This window comes from Pantherophis guttatus, chromosome 2 (genome assembly GCF_059756535.1).
Source record: "Pantherophis guttatus breed Tessera chromosome 2, ASM5975653v1, whole genome shotgun sequence".
NCBI classification, from domain to species: domain Eukaryota; kingdom Metazoa; phylum Chordata; class Lepidosauria; order Squamata; family Colubridae; genus Pantherophis; species Pantherophis guttatus.
In genome coordinates, this window is record NC_142064.1 from 290,896,804 (window position 1) to 290,919,896 (window position 23,093).

At 48.8% G+C, this 23,093-nt stretch overlaps 1 protein-coding gene across 1 annotated transcript in view; it reads right to left on the minus strand.

Annotated features, from left to right (window-relative positions):
- Positions 1 to 447: 447 nt before the first annotated feature.
- The window catches only part of LOC117657479 (uncharacterized), a 28,274-nt gene continuing 5,628 nt past the window's right edge, over positions 448 to 23,093 (minus strand). Inside the window, exons 3-8 of the mRNA XM_087885397.1 lie at positions 9,873 to 10,066; positions 8,122 to 8,163; positions 6,390 to 6,405; positions 5,490 to 5,728; positions 771 to 1,047; positions 448 to 634 (exon numbers count right to left, since the gene is read on the minus strand). Of these exons, the coding sequence (XP_087741523.1) occupies positions 450 to 634; positions 771 to 1,047; positions 5,490 to 5,728; positions 6,390 to 6,405; positions 8,122 to 8,163; positions 9,873 to 10,066 (953 nt within the window). The 3' untranslated portion in view covers positions 448 to 449. The remainder of the gene's footprint in view (positions 635 to 770; positions 1,048 to 5,489; positions 5,729 to 6,389; positions 6,406 to 8,121; positions 8,164 to 9,872; positions 10,067 to 23,093) is intronic.

Genomic DNA, 23,093 nt, shown 5'->3' on the forward strand with positions numbered 1-23,093 from the left:
GCAATTTCCCAAAACGTGGAAAAATTCTGAGCAAGATTTTAGCGTTTGTGTGTGCTTTTGTTTTTGATTGCAATACTTTTTCAGATCTCTGTAAAGAAACGTTGCCCAAAATCCAAAAAACTGCTCTATCCACAACAAGGAGATTTTGTTCAGGCAAGTTTTTTTTTTTTTTTTTTTTAAAGGAACAATTAAGGAATTTTAAAAGCCACATATAATTTGTAGGAGGGGTTGAGATGAGGGGGAAGAGGAGAAACTCACCTGCAGGAGGTTGGATGGGAATTGCTGGAAGGAGAAAAAGACCCAATCAGGACCCTTCATGGGCTGGAGGACTCAGGGGGACTCCCTCCCCATTGATAGCCCATCATAGGTTGTGTAATCTTCACTTATAAGCCCCTCAAACAAGAGAAGCTGCCAAAAATATTCCCCAAGGGGCCCCTCTTGGCCACCTGCTAAGCTTGAGGAGAGGCCTCCCCTAGAGGGTCCCCTCCCCACAACCTCTCCTCCAGCCCCCCAGACTCACCTTTCTTGCTCTTCAGGTAGGAGAAGAGCCCCACAGCCAGGAAGGCCACTCCTATCACGGCCCCCATGATCCCCGTCCACAGTTTGCTCCTGGCAGAGCTGGAGGAACGGGGCTCTGGGGAAGGAGAAGGAGCCTCACCTGAGCAGGAGGATCAGGCCCACCTTTTCCCATTTTGTTTCCCCCAGAGGGAGGGTTTCTCTCCCTTCTCAGGGCAGGATGGGGTCCCCAGACCAGGAGGGGAGGGGCTTACCCCACTGGACAGTGATGGGGGCCTCCAGGCTGGCATGCCCCACCTTGCAAGTGTAGACATCCCCCCGTTGGGGCTGGGTCTCCAGCATCACCTGGAGCTGGTAGGTCCAGTCTCCGTTCTGGAGCTCCTCCCCAAAGGCCACGCCCTCCTCCTCCGGCCGCCCGTTCTTCAGCCACTGGACCTCGATCTCCACAGGGTAAAAGCCCGTCATGGTGCAGAGGAGGATGGTGTTGGGGGAAGAGGGGTCCATCTTGGTGGGGGAGATGGAGACGGAGGGCTTGGCTGGAGGGAAGGAGGAGAAAGAGGCACATGAGAGCCACAACAGGAAAGAAACAACGCAGAAGACGGGAAGGACAGATGCAGCCTCAGCATCTCCTGGGTCCCCAGAGGTGGAGATGAAACCTTATAACATCAGCAGACGGAGGAGACCTCCAGCCCTGGTGACGGATGGCCTCACCCTGCGGCTTCATGCGGAGGTTATAGAGGAGAGGAGAGAGGACGGAGCCAAATGCCTCTGGGCAGCCCTGAAGGTGATCAACCACGCTTGCCAAGAGAAAGAAAGAAAAAGAAAAAGAGAGAAAAGCGGAGAGGAGAGGAGAGGAGAGGAGAGGAGAGGAGAGGAGAGGAGAGGAGAGGAGAGGAGAGAAGAGAAGAGAAGAGAAGAGAAGAGAAGAGAAGAGAAGAGAAGAGAAGAGAAGAGAAGAGAAGATCTTTGTCCCAATTTTCTTCGGTGTTTCAATCACTTTTCAAAAAGTTTTATTTGGAGAGAGAAAATTTCTCCTTCCACTTTCCCTTTTCTCCCTTTAGGATCCACAAGATGCAGAAATAAACAAAAAAATCAGCAGAAGATTTCAGGGGGGAAAGTGCAAAATGTGATGTGGCTGCAAAACCCCCCAATTTCAGGCAGCCTCAACAGAAAGAGGCATTTTGAAGGACAGGGCAAAGGAGCCCAATGGGGGGGGGGCAGCCCTTTGCTCCCCATAACTGCCAGAATCCCCTGAAGGAAAAGTTTCTCCCCCATTGAAGATGAGAGACCCAGAATCCCCCCTTCAGAGCAGGAAGGGCTAAAGGGATTTTGGGGGATCTCTTGATCTCTCTCAAGGATCCTTCCTGGGGGGGCTTTGGGGGGATTCAGAGGGAGACCCACCCTCACACCAGGCTCTGCCTGCACCCAGCCGGCCTCCTTCCCAGCCGCAGGAACCGGCCATTCCTGGGGAAGGAGGTGGGGAGGGGTCCCTCTGACTCCCAGAGGGAAGCTTCTGCCCTGGATGAGGGGGGCAGGGAGTGGGGAAGGGATCCAGAGGGGATCTGGGATCTGGATCTCCTCCTTCAGCAAATGCTCCAACTGGCACAACTCTTGGATGGATTAATGGGGGGGGGGTTAGTCTGGATGAGCCCCCCAAGAGAGTTGACAATAGATCCATTCCAGCCCAGAGTCCTTTGCTAACCATTTTTTTTTTCTCTTGAGGGATTTTCTTATTAACAGTAAATTCTATGATGCTTAAGAAGAACCCATTTTTAAATGGTTCTTTGTAATCCCAACCTGGGATCTGGTCAGGTTTCCACGCAGACAAATAGCAACATTTCAGGGGTGAGTTGTTTTCTTTTCTCAGGAAAATCCCATTTGCCTCTTGGGACATTAAAGGCCTTTGTGGAATTGCTAAAAGAAGGCAGAGGCTTTACAAACTGAGAATGGCTTTTTTTTTTAACAAGAAAGGCAAATTTTGGATAAGAAAAAGACTTTTAGCAAGAAAATGGAAGGCTCAGATTTTAAAGCTGCAATTTGGTATTTTTACATTTTTATTTTTATAGCCCATCCCAAACCTCCTTATTTACAAGACTGCCGTGTGAAGAATTTGGGGTTCCAATTTGGCCAGATGGGAGTTGCTGGTTGAGAGCCTCTCTTGGTGGCCAGAGAAAAGCTTTGGCCTCTCGGGGGAAGGAGACGCCTGGATCTCTCCGGAGAGAAAAGTCGGCTCAGAAGTCAAAGAAAAAGGAAGAGAAAATTCCCCCCAAATGACTCAAGAAACATCCTGTGATTTCAGGTCTCCTAAACTGGAGCCGCACCAACAATTTGCTCTAAATACATTTAATTTAATAAATATTCCTTTTCTTTTAATAAAGAACAGGAACCCCTGGAGAATTATTGGCCTCTTGTCTGAAGTATTTTCATGGAAGTAAAAATAATACTTTTGATGAAGAAGAAATTATATGAATCACAATGAAATTTAGGCTCACTATTTTGGATTTATAATAAAAATGCATTCTATTTATGTGGATGAAGCTTGTGAGGAGCTAAAGCAACAAACCATCCAGAGATTTTGGTCCTGTCCCTGAACCAGAGGAAGGAAGGAAGGAAGGAGGGAAGGGAGGAAAAGAGGAGGGGAGGATGGGCTTTGGAGTCTTTGGGCAGCTGATGAAGCTCCTTTCCCTGAAGGGAAAATACCCCCAGAGACCCCCAAAAGGAGGGAGGAGGGAGGGAGGCCCTGAGAGGCCCACAAAAGAGACACACTCACAACACCAACACAATTGGCACTTGGGGCACTTTCGGAGGTTCTCAAAAATCGCTAGATAAATTAATAAAAGTGGTGAAATCTCTATGTTAAATATTATTGGAATGAGAATTATTTCAAGTACTGTGCCAGATGACAAGAACGTTGTGCTGTTTGTAGGGGAAAAATAAACTTTAAATATTATCCAGAAACCAATTAAATAGCTGAATATTATTATCTCCATGAAAATATCCTGTTTCAGTAGGAAAAACATTTCCAAATGCATCTTATGTGACAGGTGAAAATCCTCCTAGATTTGCAGGGAAGAATTTAGGAGTGAAAATGAGTTTTGCCTCCGGACTGAATATGTGGAGAGCAAAATCTCTGTTGGTTCCCCTAAAATATTCAATAATTCCCGGATGGAGCAAATGCTCTAAGAGGCTTTTCTAAAATCATTGATTTGCGCAATGCTTGGCCTCTGAAACCCGATCAGTCAATAAGATTTTTATTACACAAAGAAATAAAATGTAGAAAAAGAAATGAAGGCAACATTGAAGGAATCTGGAAGGGAGAATGAAAGAATCGGAGGCTTCAGGGCTGAATGGAGGCCCAATTTGTTCCTTCTGACCCCAAATTCCGTTTTAAGGTTTGTGGGTGTTTTTGGATTCTCCCCCCAAATCAGGAGCCTCCCCAGGAAGGAAGAACGGAAGAGATCAGGATTCCTGTTATTGGGGTTTTTACATCTCGGTTTAAGAATTGAATCATGATTACAAATTCTAAGCTGCTTCCGTTACTCATTTCTTTCTTTATTGGATTTCAAAGCTGCAATCCAATTCCAATCCAATGGAAATGACTCTGAATGAATAAAGATGAAAGAAAAGCAGGAGATCCATAGAAAGGGGTCGACAGGGGAAAAAGCGTCCGCTAATTCTTTTTTTTATTTTGGGTAAAATGAAACCCACATTTTTTTATCCCAAAGTGCCAAAAGCAGCATTTCTGGAGCAGAGGAAGAGAGGGAGGGGCTTCTGGGTGGGAAGAGGGAGGGAGACGGGAGGTTCCTGAATAGGATAGAAATGAATCAGGGATAGAGAGAAATATATATGTAGATACAGGGAGTCCTCGACTTACGACCACAATTGAGCCCAAGGTTTCTGTTGCTAAGTGAGACCTTTGTTCAATGAATTTTGCCCCATGTTACGACCTTTTTTGCCACAGTCATGAAGTGAATCACTGCAGTTGTTAAATGAGTAACAGGGTTGTTAAGTGAATCCGGCTTCTCCATGGACTTTAGTTTAGTTTAGTTTAGTTTATTGGATTTATATACTGCCCTACTTCCCGGGCGGTGAACAGCCACAAAATAAAACACATAAATACAAAAATTTAAAAGCAGAATAAAACCGAATTAAACAATTTGGCCCAAGAACAGATTTAAAACAGGCCAGTAATTTAAAACAGATTAAGATTTACATTAAAAAGAAAAAAGGGGAAAAAGATTAGGCCAGGCCAGCTTGATGGAATAGAGAGGTCTTGAGAGCGCGACGGAAGGTGCGCAGGTCCGGGATCCTCCGCGTCTCCGGGGGGAGCTCGTTCCAGATAGTAGGTGCCCCCACAGAGAAGGCCCTCCCCCTGGGGGCCGCCAGTCGACACTGTTTGGCCGACGACTTTGCTTATCGGAAGGTCGCAAAAGGGGATCAAGTGAACCTGGGACGTTGTGACTGTCACAAGAAAGAGTCCGATGCCAAGTATCTGGATTTGGATCACGTGACCCTGGGGAGGCTGCAACGGTCGTAAGTGTGAAAAACAGTCATAAGTCATTTTTCCCCACTTCTGTTGTAACTTTCAATGGTCATTAAACGAACTCTTGTTAAGTGGAGGACTGCCTCTATTGAGCAGGGGAGAGAGAGAGAGAGACATCTGGCTGGATTCCCCCCACCAGCCCCCCCCCAAAATATATCTGGATGGATTTTCTTGGGGGGGGGGGAAATGGATCGAAGGGATCCCAGATTCCAGGCAGGAGGAGAGTTTGGAGCCTGGGAAGAAGATTTTGTCCATCTGAGAGTGCAGAATAAATAAATAAATGAGGAGCAAAACCTCCATCCGGGAGGATCCCAAGGAATGAAAGGAAAGGAAAGGGGGGTCCCGGCATCCCCCTCCCTCCCTCCCCCCCAGACTCACTTCTCCGGCCAATCGCCCGCTCCTCCCTCTTGGGCGCCTGGTAGCTGTTCACCCGGTAGTTGTGCCGGCAGAGGCGATCCACTTCGGCCTTCATGAGCTGCAGGAGCTGCTCATCTCCGTTCCACCTGTCCACAGCGGGCTTCCCCAGCGGCGTGACGGCCACGAACTTCCCGAGGTCGCTGTCGAAGCGGTCGATCTCCTGCCGGTCGTAGAAGCGCCTGAACAGGTATCTCACCCGCTGCGTCCCGTTGAGGAAGAGGCACTCGGCCTTCCTCTGGTGCAGGAAATGGGCTGCGAGGGGGAGAAGGAGGAAGGCTGTCAGGAGGGACTCCAGGGCCCATCAGCCACTGGGAGAGGAGGGGGGATCTATGTGGTAAGGGGGAGGGGTGGGGGACCTTCCGAGAGAGACTGGTGGAAGACGCCCCCTGGAGGAGGGAGCGGGAACTCTCAGTCCCAGAGAGGAAGGGAGGCTTCCTGGGGGGGTCTGGAGGGGGGAGGGGAGGAAAAAGAGGGAGGGGTGGGAAAAGGCAGGCAGAAGCTCAACCGGTCCAGCAATCCCATTCAGTCTCTGCAGGGAAGGTTGGATCTCAAGGGGCAGGAATTGGGGGGGGGGCTGGAGGGAAAGTAGCTTCCATCCCCCCCACTCTCTTCCTTTGGGAGGGGATCTGGGGAGGGGGCACAATGAGGACATCTAGACCGACTCTCCCGGGGTCTCCCCCCTTTCTCCTTCCCCCATATCTTCAGCCCAGCTCCCTCCCTTTCAGGGACTCCTGATTCCTCTCCCCCTCCCCAAAAACAGCCTCTCAAAGGGAGGGTCTCCTGCCCCTCCTTCTCCCTCCCCTCCTTCCCCCTCCCTTCCCCCTCCCCTCCACGGGGATTATGGCGGTTCTTGGTCTCCTCCCCAAATTCAGGGTCTCCCCCAGAAGGGCCCGAAGCCCCCCTCTTGCCTGACCTCCAAAGCCCCAAATCTGAGATTGAGAAGAAAAAGTGAAGTTTCTGAAGAAGCCCAAAGACTTTTGCTCAAATGCCTCTTTTCCCTTCTGGGGATTCAGGGCTGAAAATGCCTCAGTTTCCCTCTTTCGCTTTTCCTCCCGTTCCTCTTTCCCTGCAGCCCCCTCCCACCCAGGTACAGGAGAGGCTGCGACCCCCATCTGGGCTACATGGGGGAAGGGTTAGGATTAGGGTCCCTCTCCGTCCTCCTGGGGGGGGGCTGTGGGGAGGAAGGGGGAGGAGACCACGCAGAGATGGAGGCTGGGGAGGCTCTTCCCCATTCCCAGCCCCCTCCTCCCCCGCCCAGCCCCCTCCTTACCGGGGGTCTCCTCCCCCCCTTCGCTCCCGGGGATCCGGGCCAGCGCCCCCAGCAGCAGCATCAGGGGGAGCCCAGCCAAAGCCATGGAGGCTCCCCACAAGCGCCCCAAAGGGGGGAGAAAGACGCTCCCAGCCCCAGAGGAGGAATCGGAGGGTCTGGAGGGGGGGAGGAGTTTCCCTCGGACTTCGGAAGAGGGAGAGTCCACAGAGAGCAGGAGGACCAATGGGAATCCTCCCTTCTGCAGCGTCATCGGTCTCCGGGCAGAGCCTCCCTTGACTTTGTCCGATGCAGGAGATAGTTCGGCGCAGAGAGAGAAGCGGAGAAAGTGGGGGAGGGGAATCCCTTCAGTCTTGGGGGGCTGCAATCTGGGGGGTCTTTCATGCCAGCTCCGGCTTCCTTTTGCCCCCCCTGCCCCCCCATGATTCTCCTCCAATCTCCCTTTCTCTGTGCGCATGGACTGGAGGGGTGGACTAGATGCCCTTTGAGTTCCCACAGTGCCCAGAGGGGCCCAGGGTGGAGCTGCGGAGAGTCCAGAAGGACAAAGTGGATCCAGAGCTCGAGGGTCCTTCGGGGCTCCCCCCCCCCGCTCCCCCCCAACCCCGCTCAGAAGTTGGGCCGTTTCTCCTCCGCTTCCCGCTCCTTTCCTCAGAGAACGTCCACATCTTCTCCCATAATGCACCACAATCTCTACTTTCAGCAGATAAATATATAAAGTGACATTTTGGCATCTGATTGTGCAGCTCTAGAGTGGAATCGTGATGAGATTTGCCTATTTTGGCTGTGGGACAGGAAGGCCCCTAAAACAAAAGGCTCCTTTTTATGATTTTTTTATTAAGATTATAAGGGCATGAAAGAGAAAATAAAAGTTTTAGGGAAATGGGGAAGGGAAAGAAAGGGAAGGAGAAGTGGGGGATAAAGGGCAAAAGGAAAAAAGAGAGGAAAAACACTTCTTACCAGCACAAATAAATACAAAATGAAATTGGAGCCTCGGTTTTTATTTCTTCTGTAAGAAAATATTAACCATTTCTACACCAACAACTTAACTTAATCAGTAAATCCCAAAAATCCAGATTTCACTTTTTTTTCTGCTGCAACACAAAGTCCAGAATTGGCTTCCAGGTAGAAAAACAGCTGGAAATCTCTTCTTTCCTCTGGTCAAAAAGTTTATTTCTCCATCTCTGCCCACTTTTTCAGTCCATCCCTTCGTCCCTCCTGGGGATGGAGGTTTCTTTCCATTTTTGCATATGAGGAATTCTTGCTGCAGTCAGCAGGTCCAGTAATAAAGTCATAAATTTAGATTTCAACTTCCTTGTCCAGGAATCCCGAAAGGAAAACTTCTGGTTGTCAATAAGAGCTGTGGGGTTTTCTGACCCACCGCATAGAGGTCGGCTTCAGTTCCAGAAGGGCTGCTGGTGAGCTGGGGGGGGGGGAGAGAATCAGGGGGGGGAGAATCATCCCCCTGAAGGACCGGAGGAGGGGAGCCCATCGGGGGTTCAGCCCAGCGCCAGGAGGGTCTCCGGCAGCTTCCCCTTTTAAGGACAGTCCCAGGGTTTCTCCCCCTTCCCCCTATGCAGGAGAGGCTGGGGGGGCCGAAGGCTTCGGGTGGGGGGAGGGCCGAGGGGGAGAGGGAGACTCAAAGGCTGAAGGGGACCTTAGAGATCTTCTAGTCCAGCCCCCCCTGGCTGAGGCAGGAGCCCTTATCCCACCCTGAACAAATGGCTCTCCGACTTCTTGGAGAGGGATGGAGCCCCCCTCCCCCCCCGATTCATTGGTTCTCAGGTGATGCCTCCCCATCTCCTCCCCTGGGACTTCCAAGGGGGGGGTCTGAGTTCAGCCATGAGGCTGCCAAGGGGGGCTCCAGGGAGAAGAGGGAAATTGTCCCTAATTGACTTAATTAGGGGGTTAATCAAAGGGGAGGCCTCCCTCCCTCCCTCCCTCCCTCCAGGGGTTTCCTATTGAGAAGGAGGAAGATGGGGAGGCCATGGGGGAGGCAACAAAGGGGGGAGCCTGGGGTCTCTTGGCCAGAGATTGGGCGAAATGTCAGAAGGAAAAGGGGGGGGGACAGGAAGGACAATTTAGAGCCTGCAGGGCTCCCTCCCCCTCCCCCCTTCCCTCCTGCAGCCTCCCAGAACCTGGAGGAAGTTTTCGTGCTTTGGGTGTGTCTGTTCTGGTGTTTGAGGGCACCTCATGGTGGAGTTTTGCGTAAGGAAAATCTGGCTGAAATTTCAAGGCTTTCCTTCATCTGGAGCACGGAGGCCCTGAAGGGAGAGTTTGAGGTGGTTCGATCTGTTTAGAAACCATTTTTTTTGTAAGGAAAATGGAAGAATTAAAGGGTTCTTAGAAACTGGGGTGGGGGAGGGGTTCAGGTGAGGGAGGAAGAGGAGAAACTCACCTGCAGGAGGTCGGATGGGAGTTGCTGGAAGGAGAAACAAAGAGCCAATCAGGAGCCTTCCTGGGCTGGGGGAGTCAGAGGAGCCCCCTCCCCATCGAGAGATCCCATGATGATTCCTAATGGGAGGAAGCTCTCCAAATAGATTTCTCCCCACGGCTTCCTACCTATCCAGGCAGGCTGGATCCCTCCATCATGTGAAGAAGGGATCCTCCAGATCACACCCAGCCCTTCAAGATCAGACTTTGCCCTGCAGGTGTTAGAGAGCCGGCTCCCCTCCAGAGGTTGTGGCTGCTCCATCCCTGGAGGCTTTGAGGGAGAAACTGGGCAGCCCTTTGACCAGAAGGACATAAGCTCTCCTGCTTGAACAGGGGGTTGGACTGGATGACCTCCAGGGTCCCTCTCATCTCTGTTATTCTGGATCCCGTGTGTTGCATTTCCAGGTGTCAGAAAAATCCCCAAATACATTTCTCCACCCTGACCTCGACCTACCTAGGCAGGGTGGATCTCCCAGGGGTCAGACTTCCTGGCCCAACAAGACCTTCTGTGCCGCCTTGATGAGAGGCCTCCACCAGATGACCCCCTTCCTCTCCAGCCCCACAGACTCCCCTTTCCTGCCCTTCAGGGTGAGGGTCAGGCATGGACCAAATCCCCCTCAGTCAACTGCGGAAGGCAGCTCTGCTTGCAACTGCTGAAATCCCGCCAGGAGGAGACCTTTGGCGCCATCAAACTCCCACCTCCGCCTCTCCCGGGTCCTCGGAAGGGCTCGATGGGCGGACAAAAAGGCCAAATCCAGGCTGAACAGCTGAACATCCCCCGGCCCCTCCGAGAACCATCTCCTCCAAAGGACCCCTCGGAGGCTCCTCCGCCTGGAGACGGATGACGCTCCCAAAGCTCCATTTTTCATTGGGTGGGACGGACGTTCGACTTTCTGGAAGTCAGAAAGAGAATTCCGCAGCGCTGCCGTTCCCCCCTCTTGATTTCCCCTCCCCCCTCCCTCCCCTTCGCTCTCCTCCCTCCCCCTCAGTCTCCTCCCTCCCCCTCCCTCTTCCCCTTCACTTCCTCCCACCCACCCACCCCCATTTTCCCTCCTGCTCTGCGTGGGTAGCCTTGCCTCCCTCCTGACGCAGGACTGGGGGTCGGCATCCTCATGCACCTTAGGCCGGCAGGAAAGGGGGGAGGGCTCCCAGGGGAGGTGCGTAAAGAGGGGCTTGGAGACCCCCAATTTCCTCCCTTGCACCCTGAGCATCAGGAAGGTGGGAAAGACTAAAAGGCTACTGTGTTTAGAGGTGGGGGCAAGGACCAAGGAAGGTGAGACCCCCACTCATTTTAACCTTGTCCCCTCTCTCTGGACAAGGGGAAATGGGTTCCCACGAGGTCTTCCAAACGGCAGGACCTGAGAAAGGGGGGAGGGGGAGAGATCCAGGGAGAGGAATGGGAAGTGAATCTTTTGAGGGAGGGGAGTTCGAGGAGGGCCTGGAGCTTCTCCCTCCTTGTCTTGGAGGAGTTTCAGCCTCTACAGCAGCCCAGAGGCTTCCTGGTGGTCTCCCATCCTCAGGCTCACCAGGCCCATCTCTCTCAGCTGGGTGAGGGCATCGGAGGCTGGGCAGCTGCCAGCTGTTGAGGGCTGAGGATCAAATGCCAGCTAATGGTTGGTGATGCCAGATCAGAGCCCCCACCCTCTCCCAGCTGCAGCAGGCAGACATCCCACAGGGCGCCTATCCTGAGGCGGCCTGGATCCTCTCCTGGGATGGGGGGAGGGGCAGCACCAGCCTCAGCAGGCCAGAACTGGGTCCCCTCCTGCGGCTGAAGGAGGCGGCAGAGTCCGAACCTGCCCCACAATTGTGTGTTTGGACACAGCCAGTCACCCAAAATTGGCCCCAGATCCAGAGAGACTCTGGTGGGATCCCATCGCTCTCCTGATCAAAGCAGAACTTCTGGGCTCTTTTCAGGTTTCCCCTCCCCCACACAGAGTTTGATTGAGTTCTTCCTGACACCCCCCACGCCCCTCCCCCCCCAGAGCAGCCCTTCCTTCTCCAGCCGCCGAGAGCTGCAGAGGCGCTTGGGCTTCGCTTCCCCAGCCTGAGGCTTTGGGCTCCTCCGAAGCGGAACTGAGGACCTGGCCAGGATCCAGCAGGCAACAAGCCTCCATTCTCCCTCAGGGACTCCCCTCCTCCTCCCCCTCCGCCCCATGGCTGAGTCTGCAGGTGGGGCAGCCACAAGGTCCTCTGCCCCATTGGAGGCAGCTGAAGGGGCCCTTCCCCACCACCTCATTATAGCTCTCTGGTCCTTTTCTCCCTCAGTTGAAGCCCATTGAAGAAAGGAGTCCTTGACTTATAACGGTTCATTTAGTGACCGTTCGAAGTTACAATGGCTCTTCGCCCAATATTCCTTCTTTTTAAAATATTTTTTAATACTTTCTTGTAAATACCTGTTTTGATTTTTGTTGTATGTGACCCAGAGTCACTTGTTGTGAGATGGGCGGCTACATAAATTTGATAGATAGATAGATAGATAGATAGATAGATAGATAGATAGATAGATAGATAGATAGACAGACAGACAGACAGACAGACAGACAGACAGACAGACATATATATACTGTAGATGGATGAATGGATAGATAACTACAACCCTTATATTTTGAATATAAGCAGAGACAGTAGAAGCTTATTCGTTCACATCAGTGTGTTGTTCGTTCGTTGCAGCCTCTTTAAATATGTTCCAATTTCTGCCCTTGAAGGAATCTCCCCGTAGAGCCTCCATGGCTTCTGCCGGCCACAGTCTCCCTAGTTCTCTCCTGGGTCCTCTCTGATGAACCTTAAAGGCTTCTCTGCTGACCGGAGCCTCCCAGAGAGAGGATCTCAGGGGCCAGGAGGAGGAGGGGGGAGGGGTTGGAGAAGGCCCCGTCCAGGGTCTCCCCTCCCCTGGTGGCAAAGGCCCCGTATGGGGGGAGAGGAGGGGGGGCTGCTTCCAAGGCGGCCTCTGGTCTGCTGGGTTTCCCAGGAGCCTCTTTCCTCTTCCACCAGGCGCAGAACCTGCCTCCCAGGTGAGGCCAGGGGAGTCCAAGACCCCCGTGACTCTTGGGGGGAGCTTCCTCCGGGCCTCGGCTAATTCACAGAAACTTCCATCTCTTTCCTCTGTTTGGTTGGGGGGCTCCGAATATTCCCCCATCCCTCTTTTCCCCCTTTTATATTAAGCCAATTACATTGAAGGAGGTTTTCGTCTTTTTTTGTGTGTTTATAGAGTGGTTTGGTTATTTTTTATATACATAGTGCAACTCCACCTCCTCTTTTATTAGGTCTGATAGATAGATAGATAGATAGATATACAGATAAACAGACAGACAGATATAAATAGATATGATAGATACTGCAGATACATAGGTGATATAGATACTGTAACGGTCGCGTTGGTGGATGATCTCTGGAGGGCTCAGGACAGGGGCTGCTCCTCTGTCCTGGTCCTGTTAGATCTCTCAGCGGCTTTTGATACCATCGACCATGGTATCATGCTGCACCGGTTGGAGGGGTTGGGGGTGGGGGGCACTGTTCTACAGTGGTTCTCCTCCTTTCTCTCTGACCAGTCGCAGTCTGTGTTGACAGGGGGGCAGAGGTCGACCCCGAGGCCCCTTATATGTGGGGCGCCACAAGGATCGGTCCTCTCGCCCCTTCTATTCAACATTTATGTGAAGCCACTGGGTGAGATCATCCGTGGTTTTGGGGTGAAGTACCACCAGTACACTGATGACACCCAGCTGTACATCTCCACCCCAGACCACCCCAATGATGCCCTCGAGGTGATGTCCCGGTGCCTGGAGGCCGTACGGATCTGGATGGGGAGGAACAAACTCAGATTCAACCCATCCAAGACCAAGTGGCTGTGGTTTCCGTCGTCCCGATATAGTCAGTTGGTGCCATCACTGACTATTGGGGGCGAGTCATTGGCCCCCACGGAGAGGGTTCGCAACTTGGGCATCCTCCTGGATTCACGGCTGTCTTTTGAAGAGCATATGACGTCCGTAGCCAGGAGGACTTTTTATCAGGTTCGCCTGATTCGCCAGTTGCATCCCTTTCTGGATCGGGACTCGTTACGCACGGTCACTCACGCCCTTGTCACCTCACGCCTGGATTATTGTAATGCTCTCTACATGGGGCTCTCCTTGAGAAGCACCTGAAGGCTCCAACTGGTCCAGAATGCGGCCGCGCGGGTGGTGATGGGAGCAATGTGGCGCTCTCATGTAACCCCCCTCCTGCGCGAGCTGCACTGGCTCCCAGTGGTCTTCCGGGTGCGCTTCAAGGTTTTGGTTACTATCTTTAGAGCGCTCCATGGCTCAGGACCAGGGTACTTACGAGACCGCCTCCTGCCACCAATAGCCTCTCACCGACCAGTTCGCTCCCATAGAGAGGGACTTCTCAGGGTGCCGTCGGCCAAACAATGTCGACTGACGGCCCCCAGGGTGAGAGCCTTTTCTGTGGGGGCACCTACCATCTGGAACGGGCTTCCCCCGGAGTTACGAAACATCCAAGACTTACGCATATTCTGCCGTGCCCTGAAAACATTTCTATTCCAACAAGCTGGTCTGGCCTAACTCTCCCTTTTTTAATTGGCTTTTAAACTGGCTTTTAAATTGGGTTTAGACCTCTTTAGATAAATTTGGATGTTTTTAATCTTTGAGCCTAAATTACTTAATCTGTTTCTTAATAGTTTTTAACTTCTATATGTATTTGTATTTATTATGGCTGTTCACCGCCCTGAGTCCTTCGGGAGTAGGGCGGTATACAAATAGGAAAAATAAATAAATTAATAAATTAATAAATAAACTAGGTAGACAGACAGACAGATATATACTGTAGATGGATGGATGGATAGATAACTTCAACCGTTATATTTTGAATATAAGCAGAGACAGTAGAAGCGTATTCGTTCACATCAGTGTCTTGTTCGTTTGTTGGAGCCTCTTTAAAGACGTTCCAATTTCTGCCCTTGAAGGAATCTCCCCGTAGATCCTCCATGGCTTCTGCCGGCCACAGTCTCCCTAGTTCTCTCCTGGGTCCTCTCTGAAGAACCTTAAAGGCTTCTCTGCTGACCGGAGCCTCCCAGAGAGAGGATCGGAGGGGCCGGGAGGAGGAGGGGGGGAGGGGTTGGAGAAGGCCCCGTCCAGGGTCTCCCCTCCCCTGGTGGCAAAGGCCCCGTTTGGGGGGAAAGGAGGGGGGGCTGCTTCCGAGGCGGCCTCTGGTCTGCTGGGTTTCCCAGGAGCCTCTTTCCTCTTCCACCAGGCGCAGAACCTGCCCCCCAGGTGAGGCCAGGGGAGTCCAAGCCCCCCATGACTCTTGGGGGGAGCTTCCTCCGGGCCTCGGCTAAGTAACAGAAACTTCCATCTCTTTCCTCTGGTTGGTTGGGAGGCTCCGAATATTCCCCCATCCCTCTTTCCCCCCCTTTTATCTCAACCCCAAATGCATTGAAGGAGGTTTTTCTTTCTTCTGTTGAGTTCTGTTGGTTATTTCTTATACATTATTTTTCCCCTGGTGGCCCCAAGACCCCAGATGAGGAAGGGGAGGGGGAAATTCTGCCTCGGTGATGGAGGCCCCTGGAGTCCTGCAGAGTCAGTCTGGATGACCTCTGGAGAGGGTGAGGCTCAGTCGGAGGGCTGTCTAGGGGCATCTAGAGGTGCTGGGGAGAAGGGAGGGGTCTTCCACTTAGGGCTGCCCCATTGAACTCCCCCCCTTTTTCCCCCAGAGCAGGTCTTCCCCTCCGTGGCAATGTCTTCTGCACCAGGAACGGCTTCAGATGGATTCCTTGGAGGTCATCTAGTCCAACCTCCTGCTCAGGCCTACACCCTTTATACCATCGAGCAGGAGATTCCATATCATTGGAATCTGAGCCCCAAAGAGGGAGGGAGCCATTGGGTGCCAAAATGGGGCAGGACCCTCCAGTTGTGAAGGAGAGAAATGGCTGAAATGGCTGGGTGAATGTAGGGGAGTCTCGGGTGCCCCCCAATGGCTCCCCACAAATGCTCAGGGAGGACCGTGCCTGCTGCCCTTCTGCTCCTCCAAAGGGGGCTTGAGGGGAAGCAGAGCAAGGGGGCCTCTGAGCAGAAAGGGGGGTCCTGCCCCTTCGCCTCCCTGGATCTGCCCACCCTCCTCCTGAACCAGTTCTGGCTTCGGACCAAAAGTAGCCTGGATGGTGGATCCAGAGGCAGCGGAGGGAGGAGCCTCCTGCGGGGGCAGCAAAAAGGAAGAGGAGGAAGAGGAAGGAAGGATTCATAATGTAGATGAAGCTGCTGTGGGTTCAAAGCCAGGAGAGTTGAGGGGTCTGGAGTGACAGGTCCACCTAGCATCCCTGGGGACAGTCTAGATGGTCTCCACCCCTCCCTCACAAGGAAGAGCGGCCCTGAAAGGAAGCTGGGGTGTATATGTGTGTCTCAGCAGGAGAAGGTCCAGGCTGCCATTCTCCTCCTCCCCCCAAACTGCCACCTTCAGCCTCCATTTCTCACAGGTTGCAAACAGGACAAAGTGTCATCAGCTGTTAAATAAAAAATATGCTTTTGCATCGGAGAGCAGGATTAATTCATGAGTGCTGTAGAAAAAGAGATGGGGAAGAAAATCAGAATATAAAGAGACACTTTTACCGTAAATAATAAACTCTTCTTCCCTTTCATCCCCCACCCCCAAGGCAGACCCACACTGCAGGGGGGTGGTTGACAGGCAGGGACACATAGAGAGAGAATCCGCCCATTTCAGGGAGGAAAAGGCTGGGATGCTTCATAGGAAGAAAGAAATGGGGCTACGATGGGGGTGGCAGCAAAGGGGGGAGCCTGGGCTCACTTGGCCAGAAATTGTGGGAATCCTCAGAAGGAGAAGGGGGGTCAGGAAGAAGAGCCTGTCCAGGTTCCAACTGATGAACCCAAAGGAGTCTGTATGGGGAGCCAAGAAGGATCCTCTCGGACCGGAGGGTGGGGTGCAGTTCAGGGAGAAGTTTTGGAGGGAGTTCATTAAGTTGATAGGTTCATCTCAAGGACTTAGCTCCACCTCCCACCCGAGGACGAACGGAGGTAGAGAACGAGCGAACGCAATGATAGAACAATACCTGAGATGCTATGATAATTATCAGCAATTTAGCTGGGCAGATCTCCTGCCATTTGCTGAAGGGGCCTACAATACCGCAGTGCATAGTAGGCGTGAAATGTAAAATTTGTTACTACTGGTTCTGTGGGCGTGGCTTGGTGGTGGGGGTAATGTGACTGGGTGGGCGTGGCCTAACAGAATGGGTGGGTTGCTTACAAAATAGGTGGGGGAATTTAAACCTGGGGTGCTCCCCCTCCCCAAGGGAGGAATGGGAAGGAATGGCCCCCTCCTTCCCTTCCCTTCCCTTCCCTTCCCTTTTGCAATTTCCCAAAACGTGGAAAAATTCTGGGCAAGATTTTAGCATTTTTGTGTGCTTTTGTTTCAATACTTTTTCAGAGCTCTGTAAAGAAACGTTGCCCCAAATCCAAAAAACTGCTCTATCCACAACAAGAAGATATTGTTCAGGAAAGTTTTTTTAAAAAAAGAGAAACAATTAAGGAATTTGAAAAGCCACCTATAACTCTTAGGAGGGGTTGAGATGAGAGAAGAAGAGGAGAAACTCACCTGCAGGAGGTTGGATGGGAATTGCTGGAAGGAGAAAAAGACTCAATCAGAAACCTTCATGGCCTGGAGGACTCAGCAGGACCCCTCCCCATTGATAGCCCATAATAGGTTGTGTGATCTTCACTTACAGCCCCTCAAATAAGTGAAGCTGCAAAAAATATTCCCCAAGGGGCCCCTCTTGGCCACCTGCTAAGCTTGAGGAGAGGCCTCCCCTAGAGGGTCCCCTCCCCACAACCTCTCCTCCAGCCCCCCAGACTCACCTTTCTTGCTCTTCAGATAGGAGAAGAGCCCCACAGCCAGGAAGGCCACTCCTATCACGGCCCCCATGATCCCCGTCCAGAGTTTGCTCCTGGCAGAGCTGGAGGAACGGGGCTCTGGGGAAGGAGAAGGAGCCTCACCTGAGCAGGAGGATCAGGCCCACCTTCCCCCAGGAGGGTCCATTCCGTCTCCCCCCATGGGGTGGGTTTCTCCCCCTTCTCAGGGCAGGAAGAGAGGGAGGGGAGGGAGGGGCTTACCCCACTGGATGGTGATGGGGGCCTCCAGGCTGGCATGCCCCACCTTGCAAGTGTAGACATCCCCCCGTTGGGGCTGGGTCTCCAGCATCACCTGGAGCTGGTAGGTCCAGTCTCCATTCTGGAGCTCCTCCCCAAAGGCCACGCCCTCCTCCTCCGGCCGCCCGTTCTTCAGCCACTGGACCTCGATCTCCACCGGGTAAAAGCCAGTCGCGGTGCAGAGGAGGATGGTGTTGGGGGAAGAGGGCTCCATCTTGGTGGGGGAGATGGAGACGGTGGGCTTGGCTGGAGGGAAGGAGGAGAAGGAGCCACATGAGAGACACAACAGGGCCCAGAATGGAAGACCAAGTTGGTTAGTTCAGGCCAAGATCCCTTTTCACTCCTGAAAATATACTGTGTTTTAAGTCATCTTCCAAAGTAAATTGCAGCAAGAAATTAAAAGGGATCCTGAAAGAGGGAAAAACATTAAATCCTTCCTGATTGGGACCAATTACAGTCTCCAAAAAGAATTCCCCAAATAGGCATGTCTGACAGGGATAAATGCTGGAAACGCCCAGAGGTGGAAGGAACCTTCTGCCAGATGTGGTGGACATGGAAATAAATAACGCAGAAAACAGGAAGGACAGATGCAACATGAGTCGGATGATTCATGGGATCTCGTTGAAAATGAAACCACACTTTTTGTTACGATATTTTCAGGATCAGACTCAATAAATTGTTCAAGAATTAAGAGTTTAAATATATCTCTCTTTATTTACATAAGGCATTCTATATTCACTGAATATTCACAGATAGAAGCTCAGAATGAAGGTATGCAGCTCCTTATATATACAATGGGTGGAGCTAATTATGGGAGTGGTAAAGTATGAATACATTAAGAAGTGAAGAATAAGTTAACCCCTGACACACTGTTCATATATTATTTACATAATGGAGAATAAGGCATTTACTTGTGACAAATCCCCCTCTAAATGCCGATTCGATATATTACAACAATTACATTCAGATTCAGAACAATATAATACATGTAACTTAGAAGTCAGGTATTTATGTCAGGCAAAGGCTTTGTTAATATGTCAGCTATTTGCTCCGATGTTTCGCAATGAACTGCTTTGATAAATCCATCCTGAGACAACTGTCTCACGTGTTTAAATTTTATATCTATATGCCTGGACCTTTGTCCAATGGCATCAGATCTAGATATTTCGATAGCAGCCTTGTTATCTTCATGCATGATAAAAGGCAAAATGGGTTTTTTCCAAATGTCAGAGAGTAAATCATTAAACCATACAAGGTTATTAGCTGCCTTAGATAGACAAACATATTCTGCCTCAGTTGTTGAAGTGGCTACTAACTCTTGTTTGCCAGTATACCAGTAAACTGGGCAGTCATTGAGAAAGAATATATAACCAGATGTGCTTTTTCTACATGAGGTATCTCCAGCCCAATCCGCATCGGCATAACATGTGAGGATGGGCTCTTTGACATTCTTAGGTTCCAACAATAAACAGAAGTCTAAACTATTTTTCAAGTATCTTAATATCCTTTTGACAGCTTCCCAATGGTATAGTGATGGTTTACTAACGTGTCTGGACAATAAATTGAGAGGCAAAGCAATATCAGGCCTAGTCCAACTGGAGATGTAAAGAAGTGAACCTATGACAGACCTGTAAAATGTATTGTCTTTGAATTCAGGAGATGATTCTTCTGTATTCTTCAAAAAATCAGTTTGCATGGGAGTGTCACATGTCTTAGCGTTACTTAAGTTACATTTATTCAAGAGCTCTGTGATTTTGTCCCTTTGAGAGAGTTTAAATCCTCTTCTGGTTTTACTGATTTGAACACCAAGATACTTATTTACTTTACCCAAAGATTTCAATGAAAAATGTTCATTTAGTTTTGTTACAAATGCCTCTTTCATTTCTTTATGTTTACCTATGTATAAAATGTCATCCACATAGATTAGTACAAATTCTAGAGAATTATTATCTTTTTTAACAAAGAAGCAATTGTCGGCAGTAGTGGCATTGAAATTCATAGTTTTGAGAACTTTTACTAAACAATCATACCATTGTTTACCAGATTGTTTCAGCCCGTATAAACTTTTATTTAATAACCAAGTCTCATTTTTGTTTGTGTATTGACTGTGGGGTGCTCTTACATATATTTCCTTATCTAACTTTGCGTGTAGGTATGCAGTCTGTATGTCGTATTGAAATACATCGAGGTTGAGTGCTGATGCTATAACCAGAGCTGTTTTGACACTCTCTGTTCTTACTGTGGGGGAGTATGTGTCTGTATAATCCTCGGGATATTTCTGTGCATAACCTTGTGCAACTAATCTAGCTTTGTATAGAGTATTGCCTCCTTCTAAATTCTTAATTTTATATATCCACCTAGTGCCAATGATAGTTTTGTCCTTTGGTGCAACTGTAGGGGTGAACACATTTAGCCCTCGTAAACTATCCATCTCTTTAGTCATGGCTGCTTCCCATTTTATCTTTTCTTCAGGAGGAAGCTTTAACACTTCCTCATATGTGTTAGGTATTGGTGATTCTCCATCCATATGCATTACGTAATCTTTGTATTTATTTGGCATTTGATTTCTGCTACTTCTGGTTGTTTTTTCTGGTTTACTATCATTGTCATGTAAATATCTTGCTTCTTTTTTAGTTAATGAATCTGTCTTTATTTTATGTTGACTGTTTGTCCATGTTTTAATTTTGTTTTTATGTGTATTGTTACTGTGCTCTTCTCTAATTCTTTTTTCTTGAAGTTTGGTATCTGTATTGGTGTTTGGGAATATTTCATTAAGATGTATTTTAGACCAGTTGGCCTGTTCATGGAACACAGCTGTTCTGGAGACTATGAATTTATTATTATTATCGATAAATCTGTATCCTTTTGTACCTGTCTCATATCCCATAAATTTAAGTCTCCTGGATACGTTCTCACCTTTGCGCCTTAGTTGTTTAGGTATGTGTACGTCTGCAGTGACTCCAAATATGTGCATGTGTGCTAATTTTGGTTTCCTATTATACATCACTTCGTATGGTGTCTTATTTACAATACTGGACCAAGTTCTATTTTGTGTGTAATTAGAGTATTGTAGGGCTTCTGACCAGAATTGCTTACCTAAGCCAGCATCTTCTAAAGTGCATCTAATCATGGTTTGTAATGTTGAGTTCTTTCTCTCTACCACTCTGTTCTGGAATGCAGAAAATGGACTAGATGTGTAATGTAACATCCCTCTGTCTTTTAGCCATTGGGAGAATTCCTTAGACATGAATTCACATCCCCTATCTGTCATGATTTGTTTTATTTTAATATTGTGTTGTGTCTCTATACGTTTGTAAAACTCTTTAAATTTCTGAAAAGTTTCATCCTTATGTTTTAATGTGTAAACAAATCCATAACGACTATAATCATCCACAATTGTTAGAAAATAACGTTTTTTATAAGTAATTGATGGTGTTAGTGGACCAACTAGGTCCATATGTACCAAATCAAAAATTTTGTTGGTTGATCTCGTTGACTTTCTAGGTCTGGGACTAGTTTTGAGCTTTGTAGATTTACATACTGAGCATTCCAAATAGTTTTCACAATTTTTTATTTTAACACCTTCTGCATGTTCAGTCATCTTTTGTACTACAGGAAAACTGGCATGTCCTAATTTCCTATGTAAGACATGAGCACACTCATCATGGATTGGTTTACCTATCTTAGGTTTTTTTTCATTGTGTGTATCTTTGTGATTATGGGTAACCTCACGTTCTTCATTGTCACTGTTACTATTCTCTCCATTATCTATTTCGTTATCATTTTCCATATTTGAATCAATGTTGTGTAACCATTCTTCCTTTGTCATTAAGTAAGGTAGACCTCCTTTGGTTATTACTGTACCTATGTTTATTTTGTTTTTTTCTAATGTTGCTTTTCCTTTTGAGAACACAATGTTGATGTCAGAATCTCTGCTTAGTTTTATGGCACTAAGTATATTATGAGGAATTTCAGGTATTAGTAATACCCCCTCTATTTTTCCTAAACCAGGTAAGATTACATTCCCTCTACCTATAACTTGAACTTTTTCTTGGTTAGCCACTTTGATTACAAATTTATCTTCTACAAATGAAGATAATATGTTTTTATCATTAGTAGTGTGATTAGTTGCTCCAGAATCAATAAGCCAATTATTGTTCTCTGGTTGTGGTGTGTTAATGTTGTCATGTTTGTTTAGCCCATTCAGTGAGCCAGATTTTCTATCCTTTGAGTTATCTCTGCCCCCTCTATGTTCTCTATAGTTGGGTGGACTTCTATATCTAAGTCTATCATTGGAAGACTGTCTGTTGTTGTACCTATTTCTATATTCTGACCTATGTCTATCTTTTTGAATCTTGGGACAATCCCTCCTATTATGTTCCTTAGATCCACAATTGTGGCACCTAAATGTTTCATGATATCTTTCTTGAAATGCTACCCTTTTATATTGTTTGTGTTCTATTTGGTTGTTATAACGACTTCTCCTTGAATTGTCTTCAGCTATTAATTTATTGGATAGGCTTTCTATGGATAAGTATCCTAGATTGATTGTGTCTAAGTGTGACATATAATTATCCCATGATGGGTCAAGCGAATTGATGATAACACTTTTCATCGTTTGATCTGAAATCACCTCCCCCCTTAAATGCAATTCTGCTCTAATCTTGTTTAAAGATATTAAATGTTCACTTATGGTAACCCCTGGCTTTATCCTAGAAGAGAAGAAATCTTTAGACATTCTTGTGGTAGTGGCTACGCTTTCACTGTGAAACAAATTAAACATGCATTGAATAATTTCTGAGACAGTCAGATTTTGCTTAATACTGTGATACATGGCAGGGGACACACTGGAAATTAATAGGAAAAATGCTCTATGATGTAAGCAATCTAACTTTAGAGTCCAAGGTCTTTTTGGGGGGTTGGTAATAAAAAACATTAAGTTTTCTTTCATAAAGACAACCTGGAGCTGCTGATACCATTCTTGCAAATTAATGCCATCTATTCTCAGCTTTGGGAAGTCACTGGGTAAATTCCCAACATTGTTGGGTCCATTACTTACAACCAGGGGTAGTCCGTGGTCTTGCAAATGTCGAAAATTGCAAAACGGCATGGGAATGCTCACAACGAGTCTGCATGGTTCTCTCTGCATCTCATGGCTTCCTGGGTTGTCTGCGTAGTCCCGCGCATGCGCGTTGCTCATTTCGTTCCTGGAGTCATCGTGAGAGGTTCTCGCTGCTGCAGCTCCCTCGCTTCGTTCTTCTTCCAATGAATCAGTCTCCGGCTCGATCTTGGGAGTCCTGGTGATGGCGGGCGCTCGTCTTCTTTTGCTGAAGGCGCTGATTCTTGGATCAGTCTGCGGTGTGGGGTGGTATCTGCATGGCTCTCTGGGTTCAGGTGTCGGTGCTTTCGCCGTCTGGATAGGAGCGGGTAGATTTTGAGGCGTTGGCTCGCTTGCTTGCCTTTTGGTTGATTTTTTAGTAATCTTCAGTTTCAGCCCAAATGCAGCAAAAAGCGTTTTCATTGCTGATTTTATTTGTGTGTCTATCGAATCTTCTTCATTCTCTGTTTCTGATTCTTCTGAGGTATATACTTTTTCTTTTTCATTTTTCGTATCAAGTAAGGCTTTTCGCGCCAGACATTTTGAATCCTGCTTTCTGATTGGCTCTGCTTCACTCATCTTGGGAGTCCGTTGAAACCAAGATGGCTGCCATTCGAAATTTTGCGCGGGATTGTTGGTTTTCTTCTTTGTTGCATTTTTATCTGTAGGCATATCACT